Here is a 27,878-nt window from a genome sequence, read left to right on the forward strand (position 1 = left end):
TTTTTCAGATATTGTGAAAGGGATAGCTGTTGGGTGTTTCAGTCATTAGCACTTGTTACAGATTTCTGCTCCATACTTCAGAAAACAGATTGAGTGCTTTGACTTTGAAGTTCCCTATCAATTTTCTCAGCTGCTCAGCACTTCTGGTAAGATTTTTCCTGAATTATAAGTCTGTATTTATAATTTTTCATTTATTTTTTCCTTAGAAGATAAGTTTGCATTCTGTGCATTGTTCTCCGTGGGTGGGCTCTCTACCCTAGCCCTGCCTTTCCTTTTTCACATTCTTTCCCACCATTCCTCATCTTGAACTTGATACTGGCGTCACTCCCCTAATCATCATGCTTTTCCTCACCATTTTTCTTTCACTCTCTTTTTCCCCTCTGCCTCCAAAAACTGCCACCTTTCACCTCCTTGATTTCTGCTTATGCTCAGATCTGTATTAGGCAGCATACTCCCTAAGTAACTCCACCCCAAGTGGATTACGTAGCACTCCTCTGTCTTCCTGTGTCACCCTGCGTCTAGCATATATCAGGATGTTTTTTGATTATTTAATTCTTTATTTCACAAGACTGAGAGCTTTGCAGAGTCCTGGCTTCTTTCTTCTTTCTTTTTTTTATTTCTAGTGCCTTGTAGTGTCTGAAACAGGTAGATGCTCAGGAAATGTTTGCTAAATATCTGAACTCTGTTCCAAGCTATGTTTTGATGTATAGAATTGTTCACAGGGCCACAAGCATGCTTATGTATCTCTTAACTGTAGTTTCACATTTTATTGTTAATGGCAGGTTTTGTCTCAGCTCCCTCTCCCTGATGTGAATATGAGCTACCTAAGGAGAGTGACCATGTTGTACCCTTTACCGTATTGGTTTTCTCATGTATAAAGTGAGGATGATTCCACATAGTCATATGTTTCTTATAAGAATTGAGAGAGAATTCATGTAAAATGCTTAGCATGGTAGTGGTTCATAATATTGATAAAGTCATTCAAGAAACAGTTACCCATTTTTTTTTTTTTTTTTTTTGCAGAGCCAGGTTCTGTGCTAGGTTCTAAGAATGTGAAAGTAGACAGTACTAGTTGTTACCTCTGAGTTGTGCACAGTTTCATAGAGAAGGCAGAAGTATAAGCCAGGAATTATAAGGTAGTGTGTAAGTAAGCGACGGAATGACATTCTAGCCAGAGTGCTGGCGTGTGGCCACAGATGAAGCCTGGGAGGGCGGAAGTGGCATAGTGTGCACAGGGATGTTGAGTTCGCATGGCTCTGAGGGAGAAATGAGTGGAGAACGGATTGTGAAGGACCTTGCATGCCATGCTGGGGAGCCTGAGCTTTGTCCAAGAGGTGTGGGTAAGCCAAACAAGTTCCTAAACAGAACAACAATATGGTCAGACGTGGGCGCCGGTAACTATAGAGAGTGAAGAATTGAGAGACCTGCAGTCTGAAAGAGGGTTCCCAGAAAATAAGGCATGTCTCCAATCTAGCTTTGGAGAAGAGGCTCTGATTCTTAGATTTTGCTGTGTGGATGCAGATGCATCCTTTAAAATTTTTAGTTGGATTTCTTTCATGTATTAAGTAAAACTAAATACTATAAAACTTTTGGGAGAAAGTATTTGTGACCTTGGATTAGACCAAAGTTTCTTAGATCCGCCACCAAAAACTTAATCCATAAGAGAAATAACTAGATAAATTGGACTTTATCAAAATTTAAAAGCTCTTCAAAAAGATACTTTTAAGTAATTATAAAGACAGCACAACAGTGTAAGTGTATTTAATGCCATAGAACTGTACACTTAAAATGTACATTGACTGAAGATGGTAAATCTTATCTGTGTGTATTTTACCACAATAAAGAGAAATAATAGGATCAAATCAAACATATATAATGCCTTTAATGTATAAACTATACAAAAAAGGGGGGGATGGACTTGGATACAGAAACACGCATAGAAGAAAGGTGATGTGAAGACACAGAGAGAATGCCATCTACAAGCCAAGGAATGCCAGGGCTACCAGAAGCTGGGAGAGGCCTGGCATCAATTCTCCACAGCCTCAGAAGGAACCAGCCCTGCTCATACCTTGATTCTGGACTCAGGCCTCCAGAACGGAGACAATAAATTTCTGTTTTTCTTTCTTCTTTAGATTTTATTTATTTGAGAGAGAGAGAGCATGAATGGTGCAGAGGGGCAGAGGGAGAAGGAGAAGTAGACTCCCCAGTGAGTGGGGAGCCTGACCTGGGGCTCGATCCCACTGAGATATGACCTGAGCTGAAGGCAGACGCTTAACCACCTGAGCCACCCAGGAGCCCCAAATTTCTGTTTTTCTAAGCCAAAGGAAAAAACATGTTTTGAAAGGACATATCACAGACTGGGAGAAAATATTTGCAAAACATATATCTGATGATAAAGAATATATAAAGAATTCTCAAAATTCAGTAATAAGAAAACAAATCACCCGATAACAATCAGCAAAAGATTTAAACGGTACTTAAGGAAAGAAAATAAAAGTGGCAAATAATAAGCATGTGAAGCATGCTTAACATCATTAGTCATTAGGGAAATGCCGATTAAAACTACAGCAAGGTATTACAACACCACACCTATTAGAATGGCTAACCAAAACCCAAAAGAAATGCTGACAATATCAAGTTCTGTGAGGACAGGGAGCATCTGGCAAACTCAGCCACTGCTGATGGGAATGCAAAATGATACAGTCACTTTGAACGTTTTTATAAAGTTAAACATAAATTTACCATTTTATACTGCATTCCCACTCTGAAGTATTTCCTAAAGAGAATTGAAAATTTTTGTTCACACAAAAGTCTATATGCAGATATTTATTGTGGCTTTACTTACAGTATTTCCAAACTAAAACAACACAAATCCTTGAGTTGGTGAGTGTGTAAGTAAACTGAGTATATCTATACAATGCAGTAGTACTCAGTAATAAAAAGGAACGAGTTGCTGATACATGTAACAACATGGGTGAATCTCACACACATTAGGCTAGGTGAAAGTAGCCAGCCTCAATCATAGAGCATACTCTATGATTCCATTTATATGACCTTTTGGGAAAGACGAAACTGTAGCAGAAAATACATCAGTGGTTGCCAGAGACTGTGGGTGAGGGCTAGACTACAAGGGGACCCTAGGGAAGAGTTTGGTGATGGGGGTGTTTTATATCTTGATCAAGATGGTGGTTATGTAACTATACAGATTTGTTAAAGTCGGGGAAGTGTTCAAGGAGAAGGATGAATTTTACAGAATGAAAACTGTGTCAGTAAACTTGACTTAAAACAATGCTTTGGAGATCTCATTTCCACTAAAAGGTACCGAAATTCCTAAGAGAAATGGCTGATTCCAGGTCTAGTGTGGGAAATGTAACAGGATGAGCTTATAACCACCTTGTCATACAGAAAGCAATTATTAGCTCTGAAAGACCTCTAGGATCAAATCAGAAAGACCCAGGAGACACATCATTAAGGGGCATAACACATCATTATAGATATATTATTAAGGACTATAACTGCAAATATGTTTAAATTCATGATTTTATAATGATACTTAAAACACTGCATTAGTCATCTTTGGAAGATGCTTAGTAATCAGCTTCTTATTTTGGAAACTGGTAAATTAAGGAATCAAGCATTAAACCTTCTTTTTCCTATACAAACTGAACTTCATGATAACCAGCTAGTTGATAAGGGGAAGTTTCTTTTTATAGGAATATTCCAGTTAATAAATTAAAGAAGAATGATAGGATTTATACATCACTGTTTTACAACTTTAGTGAGTTGGTAGATCTAGGCAGTGATCACCAGTGGTTACTAACCTCACAAAAGAGAAACAGACATCATATAGTTCCCGAGGGAAGTACACCGTACCACCTGTGGAGTGGTCTTACAAAAAAAAAAAAAAATTGAACGTGACTCTAATCAAGCCTCTAAATCTAACAACCATCACAGGATATACAGGGAAGAAATTACAGGGGGAGAAATGTGAGATATACAGTGATTTTCACATATTAAAAGATGCTTAAGGAGCATACTGCTGAATTGCAATGTGTGGACCTTAGTTGGATCCTGACTAGAACAAACAAACTTTCTGAGTCAGTTGGAGAAGTTTGAGTACTGACTGGATATTTGATATTAAGCAGTTACTACATTTTTAGGCGTGATACTGGTTTTGTGGTTTTTTTTAAAATAAGGAATCATCTTAAAAAATATGTTTATGGAAATATTTACCAATGAAATGCTGTGATTTCTCTGACTGGCTTCAAGGTAATCTAATTGGGAGGGGTGGGTAGAGGTATAGATGAAACGTGATTGGCTATCAGTTAATTGTTGAAACTGAGGGATTTATTATCTCTTCTTTTATATATGTTTCAAAATGTCTGTATTAAAAAGTTCTGAAGAACTGAGAACAAATGCTATAAAGATAGCCAAGAAGAATAGAACTGATACGCATCCATGTCTTTTAGCATTAAGAAGTTGTTGTGACCTTTTCCAATCATTTTGGTGAAGTAGAGCAGGTGTCAGGAAGGGAAGGGGCCATTTCTCCAACATCATCTTGTAACACTGTCTTTTTATTTACTCTGCGCTAGCCATATGGGCTTCCTTGCTGTTTTTCAAACATGCTTCCTCTTCATGGCCTTTATTTTTGCTGCTCCCTTTCCTTAGCCTGTGCAAAATATCCTACGTGTCCCAGTAGTCTTAGCTCTACCTGCTTTATAGTGTCTGCATCGCACTCACCAGTATCTGACCTCTATAAATACATACTTTTGTCTTTTCACTAGAATGAAGCTCCTGAAAGCTGAGATTTGATTTTAATTGATGCTATGTCCCTAGCATTTGGTACATAGTAGGTGCTTGGTAAATGTTTGACTGTTCAATAAGTGTTCAATAAATTTTGAGTTTATATGAATGAATGAGCCAATGAATGAAGTCTTCAAATCTGAGTTCATGCGTTACCTCTTGTGTGAGGTCTTTTCAACTCCTAGCCTCTCCCCTCCGAGAAAATTCAGAGGCTCTTTACCCTATAGTCCCATTGTAACTTGTATACTCTCCCGTAATAGCTGATTCACAGTGACTGCTTTTGTTGTTGTTGTTATTATTATTATTACCTTTTTTTAAAGGATTCATCCAGAGATATTCGAGAGGCTCTCCATGAACTTTTATGCTGTACTAACGTTTCAACCAAAGAAGGGATTCATCTTGCCCTGGTGGAGCTGCTGAAAAATTTAACCAAGTACCCTACTGATAGGGACTCCATATGGAAGTAAGGACTTTTTTGCTCATTTGCTCACTGAGTCCAATAATGTGGTAAATGTATATTGAATTATTCAGTGGATCCTCATAGATTGATGGTATGGCCCTCAATTTTGCCTTCAATTTAGAAACCTGATTCAACTTAACACTCAGGAGTCTGATTCCTAAATTGAATACCACATTTTAGATTACTTATTTATTTGTCCATCCATCCTCCTGGCAGATAGTATGTGCTTGCTACTGTACACTCACTATGTGCCAAGCCCTGTGGTAAGTGCTGCAGGTACGGAGATGAGTTGATTAGATTCTTTTGCTCCTTTATACTGTTAATCACTTCTTTGTTTTGCATTGTATACAGGATCACAGCTATCATTGTACAGATTAGAGGCAGGACTGGCACTTTGTCTACAGATGGAAAATCACTATCATTTTTTTCCCTGTTTACTGCTCCCTTTACTGACTAGAGTCAAACTTAACATTGTTCATGAATTCCCATTTGAGGGACTACTTGCATACCTTTATTATAAAATGTTTGTAATCGTGCTCCACATATTTAAGTGAGCTTATGTGATGAGATCATTCCAATGGTATAGTTGATTGGATTTTCGGAAAAATTTGTTACTAAAAGTAGAAAAACTGTGGGTCAGATCAGGTACTTGCAAGATCTATTAAAAACTGAAAATACCAGGGGAGTCTTCAAGGAGCACTCAGTCCTTTGGGGTGTGGGGGCTGTAGTGGGGAGAAGCACCTGTATTGGTATCTGTAGTTCTGGGGTGACACAGAAGGAATGATTAATTCTGCTTGATGGAAGGGGTTGTGTTTCACAGAACATTCTTCTCGCTTTAAAGTAAGATATGTGGTTATTTGGTTCACCCAGAATATTTATTTAAGACTGTCTTTACTGGGTGATTGTAGACAGAAAGCTCCTTCATCTTATAGTGCTCCAAAAGATTTTGAAATTACCTATTCTAATTATCATTTGATTTTTCATCTCTTTCCATGAAGGGTGGCTTTACTTAGGAATACCAAAAAAGGATGTGATAAAAGAGTGAAGGAATAGTCACAGTGGCATGTTTTTAAGGCATTTTTAAAGATACATACATGAAAGCTTTGAAGGAGGTAGTTTGTTCTGTTTACATAGCTTTCATTCAACAAATGCTTATGGAGCACTTGGCTGTATAACCCAATCGCTGTGTTAGGTGTTGTGGAGAGTTAAAAATGGATTCAATTCAGAGGCCTAGCCTTCAAATAGCAGGGAGGGAGAGAAGTAGGAAATACACGGGTCGGGAGGTAGATGAGTAGAAAAGATATTACAAGTCAGAATTGAAGTCCAGTTTCAGAGAGGCCCAGATGCTCGGGCAACCCGAATAGAATAGGAGATAAAATAAAGGAATGGTACCTGGAGGCCAAACAACAAGATTTACAATGTCCCCTGAAACACAGTGAATAAAAGGTCTGAGAGACTTCAGAAAATTAGTGCATTAAGTTCTTTCACACAGAAGGAAAAGCAGAACTGGGGAAGAATATACTTTCCTAACAATATCAGGTGTTTTTTGGTTTTTCTTTTTTAAAGATTTGTTTATTTGACAGAGACACAGCGAAAGAGCAGGGGGAATGGGAGAGGGAGAAGCAGGCTTCCCGCCGAGCAGGGAGCCCGATGCGGGGCTCGATCCCAGGACCCTGGGACCATGACCTGAGCCGAAGGCAGACGCTTAACGACTGAGCCACCCAGGCGCCCCAATATCAAGTGTTTTAAATGGGATACCTATCATACTGCGTATAGCCATCAGTTTGTTCATGGTGCTTGTTTTTGCTCTCTTTCCAGTCTGTTTGTTCTCCAGTCCCTGGGGAAGTCCCATCTCCTTTTTGAAACCTCTGATCATGGTCATCTCCTCTACCTTTGACAGGTGGAAAGCAGAGTATCATTCATTTGACAGTTCATTAACTTGTAGTGTTCGTCATTTTTGCCCCAGCTGGATTATAAATTCCGGAAGAATAGAAATAAGGATTTATATTTCTTTCCAATTCAGCACACCTTCTAAACCAGAACTTAACAAAAGATAATAAAAATCATAGTTACCAGTGCATGTATAGTTCTTTATAGCTTATAAAGGGTTTTTTTTTTGTCGTCATAATAGCTACTTAATAATACCTAATTGAGTTCTTAACTATGTGACAGACTCTTTGCTGAGTACTTTTTATTCATTATCTCATTTAATCCTTATAGCAACTGTATGAGATAATGATTTTTAATCCCATTCTGTAGGTGAGAAGCATATCCGCCCAAGGCTACACAGTTACTGATTTTCATGTTTCAGGTCAGGTCACTTCTGATTTCAGAACTTCACCCAGGATATCAGTTATAATGCTTTTGCCTACAAGTAATAGAAAATCTGATTAGAAGTGGTTTAAACAATAAGGTCTAATTTTTTGGCATAACAAGTCAGAAAGTCAGTTTTAGGATTGGTCATTCAACAGCTTAACAGGGTTAGCACTGTGGTTTCTTTGCAATTCCCTTAGCTTTTTTTCTCATAGTTGCAGGATGGCTGCCTCATAAGACAGTATCTTAAGGCAGGAAGGAAAGAGCATTCCCTCTCACACATTTCTCTTTTTCGCCAGGAGAACATTTCTGAGTAGCTCCCCACCAAACTTTCTTTTTTGCTCCTTTGACCAGAAATGGGTCACTGTACTACCTGCAAAGGAGTCGCTTTGGGAGAAATGGGAAAATGGGAGTGGGATTGCCATAATGGGTTTAGACCAATTGTGGTTGAACCCTTGGGCTGAGCTTACCTTCTTTGAGCACCTACCCAATACCTGAGTAAAATCAGGGTTCTTTTGGCAAGGAAGTTGGAGAAAATGGCTGTTGGTTAAATAACCAGCAGTAACTTATGCCATACCAGCTCTTTAATTTTCATAATAGCAATTTTTTTAGATGAACTGAGTTCCAGAATAGTTGAATGACTTACTTGAGGTCATAGAGGTAGCAAAAATGGGTGGTTGGGAATTTGCATTTCTGAGTCAGGTTTTCTGATTCCAATCCCCAGTACTTTTTAAAGCGTTTATTAAGTTACTAAGGTGGGCTCTCATTTTGTTTGTTTCAGATGCTTGAAGTTTCTGGGAAGTCGGCATCCAACCCTGGTGCTTCCCTTGGTGCCAGAGCTCCTGAGCACCCATCCGTTTTTTGACACAGCTGAACCAGACATGGATGATCCAGCTTGTATCCTCTGTGCTTAGGACAGACTGGACTGATTTGGTGGGGTGTTTTGGCATCTTTTTCTGCAGTGTAACTTGGAGGGGGAGGTCCTGAGTTTAATTTTTTTCATTTCTTTTACTTAAGGGTATATCCTGAGGGAGCCTAATAGTTATTATTCTTAACTCTCATTCTTGTTTTCACAGTAATTCACATTTGCTATTTAATACTAACGTTATTAGTAGTAGTTTTTTTTTTGCCCTTTCTTGAGCACTTATTATATTCCACACTGTTTCATGCTTTATACATTTACCACTATCTTCCAAACACCCCTGGAAGGAGGTATTATTCCTAGTTTACAGATGAGGAGACTGAGGCTTAGAGAGGCTAAGTAACTCTCCAAGCAGTACGTGTGGGATTCAAAGCCAGACATCGTTGTTTTTTTTTTGTTGTTTTTGTTTTTGTTTCTGTTTTTTTTTGGTAAGATTTTATTTATTTATTTGTCAGAGAGAGGGAGAGCACAAGCAGGCTCCCCGCTGATCAGGGAGCCCAATGCGGGGCTCAATCCCAGGACCCCGGGATCATGACCTGAGCCGAAGGCAGACGCTTAATGACTGAGCCACCCAGGCGCCCCCATCCTTGATTTCAAAGCCTATGAACGACCGACCTACCTTCCTTCCTTCCTCTCTCTCTCTTTCTTTTTTTAAAGATTTATTTATTTGAGAGAGAGAGAGACCACATGCATGGGAGCAAGCAGGGGGAGGGGTAGAGGGAAAGAATCTCAAACGAACTCTGGGCTGAGCCTGGAACCTGACGTGGGGCTCGATCTCACGACCCTGAGATCATGACCTGAGCCAAAACCAAGAGGTGGACGCTTAACTGACTGAGCCACCAAGGGGCCCCAACTTAAGACCTTTCTTAATCTGCAGCCTGAAGAGGGGATGGGTTGAGGTTGGCTGCAGGATTACTTTGCCTCTGATACAAGTTCAGTGAGTTTGTGGTAGCCACAGGCAGCATGCCTTGCAATTGGATTGTTTTCCAGTAATGGAAGGTGAGGTTTAAGGGATATTTATTGAGATGCAGAGATCAGCCAAATAACTGGCTGTCATAGGATGACCATTGTATTCTTGCTTCATTCTGTTTATTTCCACACTGTGTTTGGAGAAATTTTTAACAGTTTGTTTAATTGATGCACTAATCAATGTCTAACTTCGTGTTTACCTTTGAGAAAGGTATATCCCAGACCTTACCTCTAAAGGTTCAGTACTTATAGCTGCTTGAAATTCAGTTCATCAGAGAGGGGCTTAGGGGCTAGATGTTATTACAAACCTCACACGATGTATTGAAGTGCTCAGAAATCTGAGGGCCCTTTTTACATTAAAAAAACATTAAACACTGGGCACCTGGGTGGCTCAGTCGGTCAAGTGACTGCCTCCGGCTCAGGTCATGATCCCAGGGTCCTGGGATCGAGCCCCACATCGGGTTGCCTGCTCAGCGGGGAGCCTGCTTCTCCCTCTCCCTCTGCCTGCCACTCCCCCTGCTTGTGCTCTCTCTCTCTCTCTCTCTCTCTGACAAATAAATAAAATCTTAAAAAAAACATTAAACACTTTTGGAAGCCTGTTATATTAAGATACTTTTCTGGGCAGTTGGAAGGTGATGTTATTTGGGAAATATTTTTGGCTGTAAGTAAAAGAGATTGCCCCCAAACGTATCTTAAACAAATTAAGATTTTTTACTTTTCTCCAAGGTAAAAGAAATCTGGAGGTACACAGTCTGCTGCTGGTATAGCAGCTCTACATTATTCTTGGTGATCCAAGCTCCTGTCTTCCTGTTCCTGCCATTTTCACTTTTCCAGCATTGCTGCCGGAGCTCTGATCATCAGGCCCAGGTTCTCAGCAGAAAGTTAGAGGATATTTGTAGTCAAATCAGTATTCTGTTAGCAAGGAAAAAAGGAAGAATGGATATTGGGTAGGCAACTAGCAGTCTCTTCTTTAGGGATCCATACAGAAGATTGGAAACTATGTTTATCTTTTAATTTCTGATTTTCCCTCTGTTATAGAATACATAGAAAGTCCAAAAAATTGAAAGAAGAAACTTTGTACTTAATGTCCAAAGTCCTACTAGTCAGAATAATGGACCACTAGTATTTCAGTGTATGTCCTTTTTTAAGGCCTGGAGTCGGGATTTTGCTGTTTTGTTTTTTTTTTTAACATCGTTGATCTCATCGTCAAATACGTGATAATAGATTGCTGCTATTGTACCCTCTGTATATGTTAGAGCCTGCGTTTTCACTTAAGACACGATGCTTGTAATACAGTATTATAAAGTCTTCCTACGTAGCAGTTTTAATGATTGCATAATACTCCATCAAGTAGATGAAACAAAAGGTGTATGGTCAGTCTCCTGGTTTGAGACATTTAGGTTGTTTTTGATTATTTGCTATTATAAATGATTCTGTACTCTATGATTACTTACCTAGAGTAAAATCTGAGATGTAGAATTACTCACCATTCAAAAGACTTTTACTGTCTAGTGCCAAATTGTCCAAAGATCCTGTGCCCGAATGTACTTTAGTCAGCCATGTACCGGAAGTTTCTGTGTGTTACTGTTCTCTGCATGATTGGGCATTATTTTAAAAAAACCTTCAGTGAGTGGGGTAATGTATCTCTTTGTTTGAATTTGCATTTATTTGTTAGAAGATTGTCATTTAATAAGACTTTTGAGGGTGGGAATTGGCATCAGATTCTGGCCAAGCTCAACCTTTTAAACCTCCAGGTTTACTTAACCCACTCATCCCTCAGACATTGCAGTTTTGGTTCTTATTTTTAATGCTGCAAAAACCTGTCCAACAATGCCAGCACTGTTCTCAGATCATACCTTCAGGCACTATGCCTACCTCCGAGACAGTCTTTCTCATCTTGTTCCTGCCTTAAGGGTATGTTGAAAACAATTTTTGTCATTATTTTTGGTGTTTTGATTTTGGGTTCTTTGTGGTTGTTAAATAGCAGAAAGCACACTATATTTTCTCTGAAAACACATTCATTCATTCTCTTTCTCTCTTGGGCTCTCTCCCACTGTTTTGTACTTTTGCTTCTGTATCCATTACTTTTTAAGAAGATTCATATTCTAAATGTCCCTGAGTTATTGATTATGTTATGTTAGGCAAGAAAAAGGAATCTGGAACAATATGTTCTAGACCAAGGATTAGATTGTGCAACATTTTAACAATTACATAAAGCCAAAATTCTCAACAAGTTCATTTTTTAATAGTAAAAACTTTGTTACTTTTAAAAACCTTAGCGATACAGAAAGAACTTTTTAATGAACTGCGAGAATAATGGCAAACACTGAAAGCTAACTGTGTGCAGGCACTTTTCTAAGCTCTTCATTTGCGTTAACTCATCCCTGTTTAGGTGACTCTCAGTGACTTTATTTAACATAATATATGTACATGGTTAGAAAATCTAAACTGTCTAAGCTACAAAATTAAAAGTGCAATCCTCTTTGCTCTCGTCCATCCCTTTCTTGAAAGGTAACCACTTTTAGCAATAAGAACAAGAATTATAATTATCATCCTATAAAATGTTTTTATAGCATGCTATGTAAATTTGGGAATAAGCCATCATTTCCCTATGAAGTGAAAGATCAAATAAAGTTTAAAATAAATGTGACAACAGATTGATTTTTAGTCCCATTTCTGTGGTTAGCTCATTTACTTCAGTTAGCAATAGAATATAATATTATTCCATTCTCTTTTCTTTTTCTCCTTGCAGCTTGGGGTTATGTTGTGTAGACCATATCGACTCTCTCTCTCTCTCTCTCTCTCTTTCCCTTTCTCCCACTGAAGCTGGGGAGCAAGAGGAAGGTTATTTATGGAATCACTTCACCTGTGTTTCCCTTTCCTGTGTGTTTGACTCACATTTTTTTTTCCTGGTTTCTTCGTGTTACCAGAAGCCGAGCCACAGAAGTTGACGGTGCTGTAACCCTACTATGTTTGCTTAGTTACCAGGGAGAAAACTAGTGTCATCGGCTGTTTCCCCCAGTATCATGCCTCATGAGGACCCTTCCCATCAGTTCCTGCAGCAGAGCCTTGAAAGAGTGTACAGTCTTCAGCACCTGGACCCTCAGGGAACCCAGGAGCTGCTGGAACTCACCATCAGGTAAGGTGACCGTCCGTTTGCTTTGACAGAGTTATGGACACTTGTTATGCTCAGCTGAGCTGTTTTGATTTGTAGTGTTGGCTACAGGCTAGTTTTTCTGAGTCTGTTGGCCTGCACTCACACAGTTTTATGACCTGTTTATATTTGCATTAGATTGGAGTTTGAGCATATTACAAAAAAAAGCTCTTTGTGTTCATGACTGCTTTGATGATGAGTGGAAAACTGAAGAGTTACAAAAAAAGCTATTTTTAATTTTTCTTTCCTTGTGTATAATTAGGATGGGTGATAGAAAATGTAAAGGAACAGTGGCTTATCTGGGAGGAAAGGTTAATTCTTTCTTGCAGGGAGGGCAGAGCTAAGATGGTTATCAAGGCCCTATGCCCATTCTTTCTCCATCTTCTGCATCAAGTGGTTTCTGCCTAAATATCCAAACTCTAACTATCCCCTCTGTTTTCCAGACCGCAGGAAAAAGCAAGAGCAGGGGAAGGGCATCATTTCTACCCTCACCCCCTTTTATTTTTATTAATTTTATTTTATTATGTTATGTTAGTCACCATACATCACCAGTTCTCGATGCAGTGATCCACGATTCATTGTTTTCATACAACACCCAGTGCTCCATGCAGTACGTGCCCTCTTTAATACCCATCACCGGGCTAACCCATCCCCCCAACCCCCTCCCCTCTAGAACCCTCAGTTTGTTTCTCAGAGTCCATAGTCTCTCATGGTTCATCTCTCCTTCCGAATCCCCCCCTTCATTTTTCCTTCCTTCTCCTAAAGTCCTCCATGCTGTTCCTTATGTTCCACAAATAAGTGAAACCATATGATAATTGACTTTCTCTGCTGGACTTATTTCACTTAGCATAATCTCCTCCAGTCCCATCCATGTTGATGTAAAAGTTGGGTATTCATCCTTTCTGATGGCTGAGTAATATTCCATTGTATATATGAACCACATCTTCTTTATCCATTCGTCTGTTGAAGGGCATCTCGGCTCTTTCCACAGTTTGGCTATTGTGGACATTGCTGCTATGGACATTGGGGGCTCACCCTCTTTTAAAGACACTTCCCCAAAGTTGCATGTTCTAATTTTCTTTGCATCCCATTGACTAGGACTTAAGTCAGATGGCCATATCTAGCTGCTAGGAGGTAGGAATGCAGTCTTTATTCTGGGTGACCAGTGCTTAGTTAATACTTGGTGGCTCTGATAGGAAGAAGGGGGGGGATATTGGGGAACAACCAGCGGACTCTTCCAGACCTTATTAGGATGTCCTGAATGATAGGAAATGAATTGAAATCTATTTGCCTTTAACAAAAGCAGTATCTGTCTGCTTTTGTGAATAAGGTTTGTGGCAGAGTTGAGTAGCTCCATGGACACTGTATGGCTACAAAGCCTAAAATATTTACTATCTGACCCTTTACAGAAGAAGTGTGCTGACCCTGAAGTGATGCCTCAATCACATTTTTTTCTTCCGCTACCTTAACAAAGCAATTAGTTTTAGAGGCCAGTGTCTGAAGTTGTTGGCCCCAAGCCCAGGAAAATAAGCTCCACTTTCTGACTCATCCCCACCTAAATAAACATTTAGGTTTTGTTCTTGACAGTTGTTATCCTGTTGGCACTAAAGCAAGTACAAAATGCACAAAAGCAAGCCAGTTTGGTTTAGCCACAGTGCTGGCTCTTAGTGGGTGCTCAGTAAACACCTGTTGGTCTGACTTGCCTGCATGTTCTGGGGATAGTCCTGCTGGGCTTCAGGCTGGTGAGACCACTGGTTCTAGTGCTGTGGTCAGTCCTGGGTACTGTTTCTAACTTGAGTGCATTCTGACGAGGGTGGCCAGGGTGGTGAAAGCCAGAAAGGAAAGCAGATGGTGGAGTAGTTATTGATGACCTACTCTGTTTTACAAACATTATTGCAGTTAGAAGTTGTTACCATTTCACAGAGAAGAAATGACAGTTTGGGGAGGTGAAGCAATTTGCTAAAAAAAGTAGCAAAATCAGGCTTTGAATCTGGTTTTGTTTGACTCTAAATTTGAGGCTTTGTGACATGTTGCGGTGAAGGGGATTTCTGTTAGATCAGGAGACCCCTGGGGTTCTACATGTGGAAAAGTGAAATATTAGAATTTCATTCAGAAGTTTCTCAGATTAGGACTCTGATCACTTACTTGTTGGTACTAGTTTAAAACAAACTTCACCGTCCTATGCAAGCCATCCCCTTTGCTGTAATCCTAGCAGTTATTTAATCTAATGGGATCTCACCTATAGGAAAGTGTGCTTTGGTTAGGGCTCCAGGAGATGATTTGTTTGTTTCTAGAATTTGACATAACTCTTTGTCTTCACCATTGTACCTTGGGTACCATATAGGAGCTCATTAAATATTTGTTGAAAACTGTCGTTGTGATGGCTTAACCAGGAATGAAGACTTTTAAGATTTTTTATAGATAACATTTTCTTCTGGCCATATCACACCTCCAGATGCATGTAGATTTGATGTTTGTAAGGCTCTGCTGTCCTTGATCATAATAAGAGCTGCTGTCTGTTCAAAGTGCTTATACGTACCCACTCTTCTAAGTGCTTTATGAGTTGAATTTGGAAACAATTTTATGAAAAGTACCCCATTTTTAAAATGAGTCAGAGAGCTGGGGGTCATTCATTTGTTATATGGTTTTTGAAAATCCATCATATGCTAAGCAGAAGGGGCATGGTAGTAAACAAAATAGTCTTTGCTGCAAGGGATCATACAAGCTGGTTGGGGAAGTAGCTAATAAGTAAACAAGAAATGTAATATTGTGCTTTTCATGCTGCAGTATGGGAAGTTCAGGGTTCTCTAGGAAAACAGAAAGGGGGCACCTTAGCCCCTCCTTAGATGGCTAAGCAGTTACCAGAAGAATGAATAGAAGTTCATCAAGTGAAGAAGGGAGAAGACTGTCGAGGACAAAAAATAGCAAGGTCCTGGACTAGAACATAGGTTTAACTAGCCCTTCCGTCTGGTCACACTGCTCTGTTTCTGGTTAACAGTTTGTATGACACAAAGCGTCTTTAAATAATGAGATTTAAAATCCAAAGGAATTGGTTCAAGCCTTAGTTTTTATCATTTCCTAGGTACATGATCTTGGGCCTCAACTCCCTCATCTGTAATTTGAGGGTACTATGAAGCTGGTCATAGGACTATTGTGAAGATCATTATCATGACATGTGGAAAGTATTTTGAGAATAGCAGTTACGTAGATAATAGTCATTTATGAAATTTTTGTTTTAAATTTAAATTGTGAAAAAAATTAAAAGTAATAAAATTTAAATTGTGGCTCATTTGACACGGTACACATGCTCTCAATATTTTGTAAGTAAACCTCTCCAAACTTTATAAATGCTTATTGCCATCATGTGGATGAAGGATTGCTGAAGTGTGTGTTCCTGGGAGGGGCACTTTTGCCCCCCCAAATCGCATTTGTAGAAATGTGGCTTAATATGCATCTGGTTTTAAATCGGTTTTGGTGTCATCTGTATTTGCTGTAGTTCATAAATAAATGAAAAGAGTTTAATACCAAATAAATAAATGAAATATAATATGATAGTCTTTTGGTTTTTTTTAAAAACTTTTGGAGTTCAGCCAGACCTGAGTTCAAGGCCTGTTTTTGCCACTTATTAATCCTGTGACGTTGGGCAAACCACTTAAACTCTGATCTGCCCTTTCATTCTCAGTGAAATAGAATTAATTGCAATTCACATTGTCAGGATTAAATGGGCTCAAGTAAGGAAACACCTAGCACACCTAGCATAGTGCACACAGAAGGTGATCTTTGTACCTTTCTCATTTAAGAGTTCATGGTTTCTGGAGGGATGTTTAAACTTAGGCTTCCTGAGGATTGTGGGCATAAAGAGGTACAGAGAGGAAACAGTAGGATAACAGCATTTTGTCCAGGACTAGCAAGTTTCTTTTTTTGCTCATACAGTAGTTCAGATTTCCCATGGCTGGTTGGCTTACATCTTGTTCTGTGCAGTTGAGAACAGTTGCTTCAGTGCAGGGGCTGTAGGATAGATTACTACCTGGTGGCTGCCAGCTAATGTATAGTCAGCTGGTCAGTGTTGTCTGTCATTGAAACAGAAGGCAGAATCTTCCTAGAGAGGAAACAGTTCAGAAATAGAGTGATTCGGGCTATCTTTGCAAGGGAGACATCAGAGATGTGAAAGAGAGAGACCAGCTGGCTACCTGTGCAGTGTTTCACAGGTGTGGTTCACTAGGACATGGTCTTGCCTTTCATTGTGCTGGATTCCAACACATGAGTAGGCTCTCCAGGAACCTTTCAAGCCACCAGAACTCACAAGAGATGATACATAAGCTGCAGGCCCCAATTTCTTCAGTCACTTTGGGAATAATTCATTTTGTGTCCCTTCATCTCCTTCCTGACACTAAGGTCTGTAGGACGCAGCGTTAGCTATTAGAAATTTTTTTTTTGGATTAAATTAGTTCTTTATGTTTACAATTCATAACACGGAAAGCCTACTGAGTAAAATTTCATGAAGGCATTGAGGACACAGAGCGTGAGATTAGAAGGAGGCGCTTAGTCAAATGGACAGTTTTGTATACAAAACTATTGTGAAAACTTTATGTTACACTATTTTGAAGCTTTTTATGTTATGCCAACCCTGCAGCTCTGCTTCCCTTGTGACCCAAATCATCAGATTTTCCACAGCTATCATTTCCATATGAAAATTTGATGTTGCCATTAAAAAACAAGATAGCTTTCCATGAATGCGCGCGCGCACGCGCGCGCGCGCGCACACACACGCACGCGCACACACACACACACACACACACACACACACACACACACACACACACACACACACACACACACACACACACACACACAACCTCTCCCCAAAAAAGAAGAAAGAAAAACAACGGAGTTTTTTTTGTTTGTAGATGTGTCGTATATCCCCAGAAGAAAGAAAGACAAGAAACTGGTAATGGTGGTTGCCTCTGGGAAGGGTGTACTGGTTTGTGGCACCCTGAGATAGGAAAGTGAACTAATTTAGTTGCATATCCTGTAGTATCTTTTGAATTCTGTTACCTTATTGGTTTAATTCTATGCCTAGGTATATATTATCTATTCAAAAAATTAAAAATTTTAAATCAGTAATTCCAACCCCCACACAACTGTTTGATTTGTGTGTGCCACTTTCTATTTTCTTGCCTCCAGGCAGCTGGGTTTTATGTTTTTGCAATCACTTTGTCTATACCAGTATCCAGCTAGGATGCTTTTGGCTTCAGGTATCTGGGAAGCCTCATCTCAGACTAGCTTACAGTGGCTTTTTATTTTCTCATATGAATAGAAATCTGAGGCAGTTCTAAGTATGGTATGGTCAAGTAGTTCATTTATATGATTAAAGACCCAATTCTCTGTCTCTTTGGATTTTTCTTTTCCTCAGCATTTGCTTTATCCCAAGGCTTTTTTCTTTTAGAGTTATAGTACGGCTGCCCGTGGCAATCAGGACCGTAAGTGCTCTTGTTCAGTCTAGGGCGTGACAGAGATGGAGACAGACCACTATCAGACCTGCTCCAAGCATGGAATACAAGTCCTTGAATTAGGCCTGAGAAGGCCAACTTATTAGGTCACATAACCAAGGAGATGACATATACTAATTGGCTTAGTTCAGTCAGACTCTACCTGGGAATGGGTTTGAGGATACCTTCCCTTGAACAAAATCAGGGTTCAGTTAGTGAGGAAGACATAAAGAATGGCTAACTGGGTAGGGAGCCAACAAAGCCTACTACAGTATCTTAAAAAAAATTTTTCCTGATGATACAAAAGATACTCATCTGTTATGTTAAAACACTTGGAAAATAAAGCACAGTTGGGAGAAGGCACTAAAAAGCACCCTCATACCTCTATCCAGAAAACCACTTTGCTGTATTTTTCTCCTACATATAGTTTTTCTGTAGTTAAGGTCATATACCTTATTACTGTTTCATATTTTAACATCTGTAGAATATTCCACTATAATTGAGGAATATTGTGGAGCATAAAGCATTTCATTTTTGTTGGATATTTCTTTTAGAATTCCTTCTCAGCATAAAGCTACTTATCAAAATATTTGACCATATGTATGACTTTTAAAACAGTACAGTTTTACTTAATTTTATCAGCTTAACTGCTATCGAAGCATGAGTGAACCAGTTTCATTATAACCACTCTAGCATTGGGTGCTGTCATTTAAAAATTTATGACCAATTTACTAGTTATAAAATGGTAAAATGCTTTTTTAAAAAGATTTTATTTATTTATTTGAGATAGCACAAACAGGGAGAGGGACACGGGGCTTGATCCCAAGACCCTGGGATCATGACCTGAGCCACGCAGGTGCCCCTAAAATGGTAAAATGCTTTTGACATGATCTTTATATGGCTGTTACTATCCCTGTCCATTGTTGGCCTTGGGGTTTTCTTTACTGCAGGGATCTGCAAAGACTTGGAGAACTTCAGTCTGAACTAGCAGGAGTCGCTGACTTCTCTGCTACCTATCTTCGGTGTCAACTTCTTCTCATCAAGGTTGGTTTGGATCCGTTATGTTTGTGATTGTGATTATGTGCATAAAGTGCATATGAAAACACTTTAATGGACTCAGCAGTTCTTGAGGCCAGAAGTGGAAAAATGTAGTCTTATACAGCTGCTTAGCAGTGAAGAAATTATGTACTCTGCAGTGTAATTATATTAGTCTCTAATTAAAGAATTGTTAACTCATGTGGGAATTTAAATTTTTTTAATTTGGGAGAATTCTTTTATCCTTGTATAATTAGAGCAGATTGGATAATCATTTTCATTAGAATCCTAAGGATTTTTCATTTTTTTTAATAATTTGATTAGCATATGCAACTTTTATATTATTTTCTTAAAATGCCAATTTCACTTTGCCCACGTCTTACAAGGCAAAGGTTGATTTCACTGCTCTTAAAATGGCCACCTTGCTGACATTTTGTATTAGGTAGTCAGGTTGTATATATACACACACAAAATTGGTAGCCAAGAAGCTGTTTTAGTTTGCTGAGTTGAAAACGTGTTAAATTAGTTCAGTAGCTTTCAGCTTCTGCAGCAGAGTTCTGCTCTAAATTTAGGCTTAGGTTTTGGAGACCCCTTCTCATTTGATAAGTCTTTATCCTGGCTTTAGTTCCAGGTGTTGTTAGTAATTATGATATTTGACCAAAGTCAGAATAAATGGAGTCATTAGAAATTATTTCTCACTGTAAGATGTGTAAGCTTAGGGCTTTGCAGATATGTGTATATACGTGGAAGTGGGTGTGTACACTGAAATGGGTTGGGATTTAAACAGCTCTTGTTGGCTAGATAGATTTTTTTCAAATGTATACACCTGTGTAACCAACACCATAGTCAAGGTATAGAACATTTTCATTATCCCACAAAGCTCCTCCGTGCCCCTTTGCAGAGTTGTTTGGCCTTTCCAAGCTTCTATGAAACAGGGCTGATAATAATTCTACGTAGGTAAGGGTTGGTAACAAGCAAGGTATGTGAGAGCCCTTTGCCTAGTGTCTGATACATAGTGCGTGCCATGTCAGTGTTGGTCTTTCTGAATTTCTTTCTTTTCTTTCTTTCTTTCTTTTCTTTCTTTCTTTCTTTCTTTCTTTCTTTCTTTCTTTCTTTCTTTCTTTCTTTCTTTCTTTCTTTCTTTCTTTCTTTCAGATTTTATTTATTTATTTGACGGGGGGTGCGTGGTGGAGCGGAGCACAAGCAGGGGGAGAGCGGGAGGGAGAGGGAGAAGAAGGCTCCCTGCTGATCAGGGAGCCTGATGTGGGGTTCGATCCCAGAACCCTGGGATCATGACCTGAGCCGAAGGCAGATGCTTAACCAACTGAACCACCCAAGTGCCCCCAGTGTAATGTTATGTACAAAAAAAAGCATACACAATTCTGCTTTTAGACTACAACTATATAAAAAGCATATATATGAGAAATGATTGGAAGTGAGTTTTCAAAAACAATAACTCTGTTAAGGGTAGAATGATTTGTGTGCTTTAAAAATTTCTATATTTATAGTTTAGATCTGCTACTATCTAACTGGATAGTCACCCAGGCATATGTGACTACTGAGTACTTGAAATGTTAGTTCAAATTGAGATGTGCTATAAATGCAAAATACACAGTGATTTTTGGGACTTAGTATGAAAAAACAATGTTAACTATTAACTTTTAGAATACTGATTTTATAGTGAAACTGTATCTTAAATATACTGGGTTAAGTAAACTATATTGTCAAAATTAATTTCACCTGTTTCTTTTTACTTTTAAAAATGTGTCTACTAGATTTGTAAAATTATATATATGGTGTGTGTTACATTTCTATTGGACATTGTTAGTCTATGTTTTCTGTAAAACTGTTAGGTTATATCTATAATTAAGAAGGACTGTGAAAATAAGGGACTATGGCAGAGGTTTAGAGAGAAATGAGAGATGGGGCCATATGGCTGAGAGGAGAGAGATGGGAGGTAAAATTGTGGCTCCTCGTGATACTTTTGAACATAGAGAGATTGAGGGAGAGGGAGGAATCTAGGAAAGCTTCTTGATTTCTAGTGTGGGTATGTCAGTAAGGTGATGGGGTTCTTCAAAGGGTAGTGAACAGAGTAAAAGAACCACAGTCACGGAGGAAGGGTCTAGGCGGCCAGAGTAGTGTAGTGGCGCTGGGAACAAAAAGTGCCGAGAGCGGTGGAGGCTGGCTTGCTTGCACATTATAGTGAGACCTGCGTGGCTCCTGCCCTCTGCTTGCAAGCACTGGTCTGATCTGGATATAAGTCCTTTGGACCAGGAATTGGATTGAATAAGGAGGAGTTCAAGCCTTTGGTTTCCTCTTTCTCTGTAATAGGCAGGGCTTATTAGCTTAAAAGAATAAGATTGAGAGGAAGTCCTGATCCAGGAGATTTCCAAAGCAAAACAAACACAGAAGCTTCAAATGATATACCAGTCTTGGTGACCTCTGTGTTCTGTTCTCTCCTGATATGTCTGTGTAGGCCTTGCAAGAAAAACTATGGAATGTGGCTGCCCCTTTGTATTTGAAGCAGAGTGATTTGGCCTCCGCAGCAGCAAAACAGGTAAGCGTATTGGGACCTTCTTCTCAGATGGATCTCTGTCCAGGAATTGTCTTGTCTAAGTTGGAGCCAGAGACTTCCAGATGGCTCCACGCCTCTGTTGTGCCCTCCTCAGTACCAACCTGTGACAGATGTTAGTGATGTGAGAAGCAGCATAATTAGGGGACACAGCACTGGCTTTGGAGTCAGAGGACCTGGGTTCTAGTCCCGGGTCGGCCTCTAATTTGTTGGGTGATATCAAGGTTGTTTAACCTCCCTGGATTTTTCCTTCTCTCTAAAATACGGCAGTTTAACTGGATGATTTCTAAGGTGCTTTAGTGTTGTAAATTCTTACAGTTTGTATTTCAGATATATTATAATCCAGTAAATACTGTCATGAATCTTCATCTGAAAATGTAGCTGAACTCATTTTGAAGTTGTGTATATTTTTAGCCTGTACCATCTTTTGAATGTTGAAAGGTCCTTATGTACTCCTCAGTTCATTAAGTAGCATTTAATTATATTTGCCTTGAGTTTCTTTCTAGCTTTGAGCAGTTACCCTTCATTCTTAGGTATTGGGATTTGGTGAACTCTTCTGGTCCTGTCTTCCAGGTAGTGGGTCTATATATGACCCAGTGATTATGACCCAATAGCAAGCTAATGATTGTTACATTACAGTTCACTAAATGATTTCAAGTCTGTTTTTAATTAACACTCACAGTAATCCCATTAGGTAGGAATAAACATTAAGTCCACTTTATAGATGAAGTAGTTGAGGCTCAGCAAAGTTAAATTTATAGAGCTATAGGTAGTAGAGTTAGGGAATTGAGCCCAGATCCTCTGGTACACACTGTGTTTTCTTCCCACTACTCTGCTTGATCTCTCCTCTGATCTAGACTTCCTCTCAGACCTGCTGTGTGGCTTTTTGTAGGGGAGTAGAACCTGATGACTAGAGCCCCAGAATGGGAGAGATGGGACCAGGGAGCAGTAGTCTGGAGGAGAAAGGGGAAAGGAGTTACCATTGCTGGGTGCCGGATACTGTGCTAAGTGCTTTCCATGCTCCATTTTAGCCTTTAAGTTTTATGACTTTGGGGCTACTTCTTCCCTATTTCCAGATAGGGAAACTGAGGCACTATATAATTAGGTAACTTGTCTTTCTGGCAGTTGTGGGAGAGCCTGGAGTCCTTTCTCTGACCCCAAAGCCCTCAAAGGAAGGGAAACACAGAATGGGGAAAGAAGCGTCATTTGGATGGGAGTAGCTCATTTGGATAGAATAGAGCAAGAGCTTAATGCACTGGGCTCGAGCTGAGGTCATAGACATTGTTTTCTGCACTTGTTCTCCTCTCCAAATTCCCATCAACAGACCGAGCCCATGGAACAGTCTGTCTGGATGATTAACACATGGCTAATGGTTCCTGATGCTAAATTTTTGAGGACTTTTCCTAGGATTGGGTCTCCTACACAGTGTTTATTCATTTGTTCCCACAGCACAGTAGTTTTGGTGTAGGGCAGTAAGCAGTGCTTTAGGTTTTATCAGTGATTGAACTATTCAGATCTTCACATCATCAACTAAGATGACTTTATTACTGGATGAAAGTCTTTTTTTTTTTTTAACTGACAAAACAACTTATTCTCTTTTCGTAAGACATACTATATTAATTTCTCTCAACACATATTAATTTCTCTCAAATTATCCTAATTTCTCTCACCATAGGTACTTAAATAATCTCAGTTCAGTGTTAAAGCACGGGCATTAAAAAAACTCAGGTCAGAATTTCACCTAGAATTTTGTGCTGCTATCAAGACCATTATGATATTTTTACTGATCGTTAATTACCTTTCCTTATAGATCATGGAAGAGACCTACAAAATGGAGTTCATGTACAGTGGTGTGGAGAATAAGCAGGTGGTGATTATACATCACATGAGGCTGCAGGCCAAAGCCTTGCAACTTATAGTAACAGCACGGACCACTCGAGGGTAAGATGTGTGGCTGGCCAAAAGGGGTGGCACAGTCCTTTCAAGGACTCTTCCAGATATATTCAGAGATCTCACCAAGTTTAATGGGAAGTGAAAAGATACTTAGGAAAAATTTGCTAAACAGTATAAAAACTCTTCATTTTTTCAGATATTCCAGGTTCTATCTTTGGGTCAGACTGGATCTCTGGAAAGATCCAGTGGCTCTCCCATTACCTACAGCACAACGTAGGTCAATAGGCAACAAGGATATTCTTTATGGTCCTTGATAGATTTCTTTAAGAATTTAGTGCCAAGAACCATATTTTCTCTTCTGAAGGGACTTGTAAGCTCTCCCAGGCAGTTAGACAAAAGAAGAGAATGTACTGTGCAGTGAGCCTACCTTGTTCAAACCCGGACCTCTCCACTTACTAGTTGTTTGATTATGGATGCTGTTTTTTTAGCCTCTCTGTGCCTTGTTTCCTTGTCTGTAAAAAGAGGATGATGACAGCATCTGTCTCATGGGGTTTTCATGAAGAATAAATGGGATGATACATGTAGAAGCACTTAACATGGTACATAGTAAGAGCTCACTATCAGACTTTCTAATAGCATTTCCATATTTAATTGATTCTAAAATGCACATTTAAAATTTTAACTTCTCTGAAATTAGGTATTTTGATGGTGTGCCATACTTTGAAAGTGGGTTTTTTTGTTTCTTGGTGTTTCATAAAATAAAGGTGCATCTTAAGAATGATGGTATCGTAGATTTGATACAATGTAATAGCTCATTCCCAGGTGGAAGACGCAGCTGATGCTCAGTCTAGCGGTTGTGTTGGTCTAAAAGTGTCATAGAGAAAGAAATACGAGTGTTTATGCGCTGAAAAATACCAGGTCAGAAAGGACATTCTGAATGTTATTTTATTTCTTTACTTATCTTGATAGTGACCTGATAAAATCAGGTGGTGATTTAATCTTAGAGATAGCATCTCGTCATTCATTTAACAAATGTTTAATCCCTCTGTTTGCCAGTCACAGCTGAGCAAAGAAAGGTGCTTGTGTTGGAATCTAGCTTTTTTTTTTTTTAAAGATTTTATTTATTTGACAGAGAGAGACACAGCGAGAGAGGGAACACAAGCAGGGGGAGTGGGAGAGGGAGAAGCAGGCTTCCCGCTGAGCAGGGAGTTCAATGTGGGGCTTGATCCCAGGACCCTGGGATCATGACCTGAGCCGAAGGCAGTCGCTTAACCAACTGAGCCACCCAGGCGCCCCTAGTTTTTTTTGTTTTGTTTTGTTTTTTTAAGATTTTATTTATTTGAGACAGAGAGAGAGAGAGGACACAAGCTGGGAGGGGAGGGTCAGAGGGAGAGGGAGAAGTAGGCTCCCCGCTGAGCAGGGAGCCAGATATGGGGCTCGATCCCAGGACCCTGGGATCATGACCCGAGCTGAAAGCAGACACTTAACCGACTGAGCCACCCAGGCGTCCTTTTTGCATCTATACTTTTTTTGACTTTTTTATTAAAAAAAATATATATATATGTATATATATATATACACACACACATATATATCTCTTCTTCAGTTTATGTATGATTATTGTAAAAAATTTAAATATTGCAGATTAAGTGAAGGTTCCCTGACAATCTACCCCTTCTGAAACAACTGTCAATAGACTCTTCCCAAGGCAGATAAATATAGATTATAAATGTGTGTATTAATATAAATGGAATCATAATATACTTTATGTTCTGCCTCTTTTCATTTCATCCAGTGATATTCCATTTTTCCACGTCATTATACAAAGACTAATATATTTGTTCTTTACTCATGCTGTAGTAGTTTATACTTCCCATTTGTATGCGTTCCTGCCTTTTTTTTTCCTTTCTTTCTTGACTTTTGCTAGATTGGTTGTATTCTTTGTTTTTTCCAAGGGTTTGAAAGTTCTGACCCGACGTCTAACCTTTTCAAGTGAGAGGCAGAACATAGCAGTTAAGAGGGCTCTGGTTCCTTGTTGCTTAGACTCAGATCTTGACTCCCACCATTTGCAAACTTAGTGACCTTGGACAAGTTACTTAAGACTTACTATGCCTCAGTTTGTTCCCGCTAAGTTAAACTGGGATAATAATAGTATCTGCTTCACCCTCACAGGGTTATTGTAATGTTTATCAAATTATTAATCATAAAGCTCTTAAAATACTGCCTGACTCATTCAGAGTAAACACTTGATAAATGTTAGCTCACATTAGTTTATGTATAAATAGTATTTTTACTTATATTTTTAATAAACGTATTCCACTTATATTTATCAGCATAAAAAGTTAAATAGACTTTATGATTACCTCTATCAAGTTCACCTCAAATCAAGATGAAAGTTTTAGTGTGTTTTTATTTGATTATCTCATAGCTGTTAAATAATTTGGAATTTAGTTTCAGCTTATTATTATTATTATTTTTTTTTTTTTAATTTATTTGACAGAGAGAGAGAGAGAGAGAGACAGCAAGAGAGGGAACACAAGCAGGGGGAGTGGGGGGGGGGGGGAGAAGCAGGCCTCCCGCCAAGCAGGGAGCCCGATGTGGGGCTCGATCCCACAACCTCAGGATCATGACCTGAGCCGAAGACAGACGCTTAACGACAGCCACCCAGGCACCCCTTATTATTATTATTATTTTTAAAGATTTTATTTATTTGACAGAGAGACACAGCAAGAGAGGGAACATAAGCAGGGGAGTGGGAGAGGGAGAAGCAGGCTTCCCACTGAGCAGGGAGCACAATGAGGGGCTCGATCCCAGGACCCTGGGATCATGACCTGAGCTGAAGGCAGACGATTAACGACTCAGCCACCCAGGCGCCCATCAGCTTATTATTTTTTTTTAATGTATCTCTTATTTTAAGAATCTGTTCTTAAAGTATGCATTAATCTTTATAAGTATTTTTTCAAAATTAGTTCCAAATTGCTCACCACTTTTTTTTTTTTTTTTGGTACTGCAGTTGCTTTTTGACATTCCTTGTTCTACACTTGATCTTAGCCAAAAGGCCGAGAAGCGATTGACATTCCTTGTTCTAATTTACTATTTAACTGGAACACATTCTAGCATTCTAGTGATTGTTTTTCTGAATAAGTATGTAAGAGACCCTGCATGTCTGAAACTGCCTTTTTTTCACTCTTCTACATAACTGGAATTCTTTCAGAATTCTGTCAATATTGCTGTGTTGCTGCTTAGTATTTAGTGTTATATTTAGGCTGGCTGATGTCTGTCTGGTTCTCTTTCCTTTGTAGGGAGCTTATTTTTCTTGGTTCAGAGCTGTAAATTTTTTTTTTCTTTTTAGAATTCAGAAACTCTACCAGGACATGTGTAGGTATGTGGGGGTTTTTGTTGTTGTCTTTTCCAGTGTTCTCATTGACCTTCAGGGGGACGCTGACGTACACGCTTTGCTTTTGGCTAGGGTATTTTTCTCCTCACCACTCCTTCCATCCCCTCCAGTCTCTCATACTGGACATTGTGTCCTCTGGATCTGTTTGCCCTGTCTCTCATCTTTTTTCTCATAATTTCAGTTTCTTAGTTTTTCTACTCTGTATTTTGCGTAAATTCCTCAATATGCTCTTTTAAGGTCTACTTCAGTTTTCATCACTTTTCAATGTAGTATTCCTTTACTGTTGAGTTGATTTCATTATTCCTGTTTATTTCCGAGTGTGCTTTCTTCCATGTACCCCTTTAATAACAGTTTCTTGCTTTATCAGTGTAGTGTCCTTTCAGATCTCCTCTTTAATCTCACTAACATTAGTTATTAGAATTTTTAATAAGTTTTCTGTGCTTTCATGCCTTGACTTTATCTCACTGAGGTCTGCTTGGTTTCCTTTATAGCCCTGATTATCTTTTTAACATCTAAAAATTTCCCATTGTCTTTGCATACTTATAAACAAAAGTCGACTATAGGTCAGTGTTTGATTCCCCAGTGGACTTCAGTTTTCCCCTGCTTTCTTTCCTCACACCAAGAAAAAAGTGGGCATTCTTAGTGGTAAAGCCTACTTCACCTAGCATGCAGGTGAGTGAGGCTTCCTGCTCTGTTTTAGGGTTTAGGGAGGGTTCCCCAATCTGTATTTTACTGTCTGGAAGCTCTCCAAGATAACTCTTGATAAGGAGGCCCTACATTGACACTGCTTGGCTGAATTACCTTCCTTTCAGCCCCTGCTTCACTGGAGGTCTCCAGCCCTCTCACTCCTGGAGATCTTCGGCGGGTGGAC

The 27,878-nt window shown here is 39.3% G+C and overlaps 1 protein-coding gene across 3 annotated transcripts in view; it reads left to right on the plus strand.

The window, feature by feature from the left end:
* The window catches only part of INTS4 (integrator complex subunit 4), a 117,079-nt gene that overhangs the window by 75,941 nt on the left and 13,260 nt on the right, over positions 1-27,878 (plus strand). For 2 of the 3 annotated variants that reach the window (XR_003517489.2, XM_027579979.2), the window contains exons 12-18: positions 5,124-5,266; positions 8,358-8,473; positions 11,248-11,381; positions 12,449-12,606; positions 19,061-19,154; positions 21,622-21,702; positions 23,528-23,658. Coding sequence is in view for 2 of the 3 variants with exons in the window: in XM_027579979.2 (XP_027435780.1) it covers positions 5,124-5,266; positions 8,358-8,473; positions 11,248-11,381; positions 12,449-12,606; positions 19,061-19,154; positions 21,622-21,702; positions 23,528-23,658 (857 nt within the window). In the remaining variant the exon portion in view is untranslated. Of the gene's footprint in view, positions 1-5,123; positions 5,267-8,357; positions 8,474-11,247; positions 11,382-12,448; positions 12,607-19,060; positions 19,155-21,621; positions 21,703-23,527; positions 23,659-26,962; positions 27,203-27,878 lie in introns of those variants that run through there. The other variant, XM_027579980.2, reaches the window with a different exon arrangement.

Source organism: Zalophus californianus, chromosome 11 (assembly GCF_009762305.2).
Source record: "Zalophus californianus isolate mZalCal1 chromosome 11, mZalCal1.pri.v2, whole genome shotgun sequence".
Lineage (NCBI taxonomy): Eukaryota > Metazoa > Chordata > Mammalia > Carnivora > Otariidae > Zalophus > Zalophus californianus.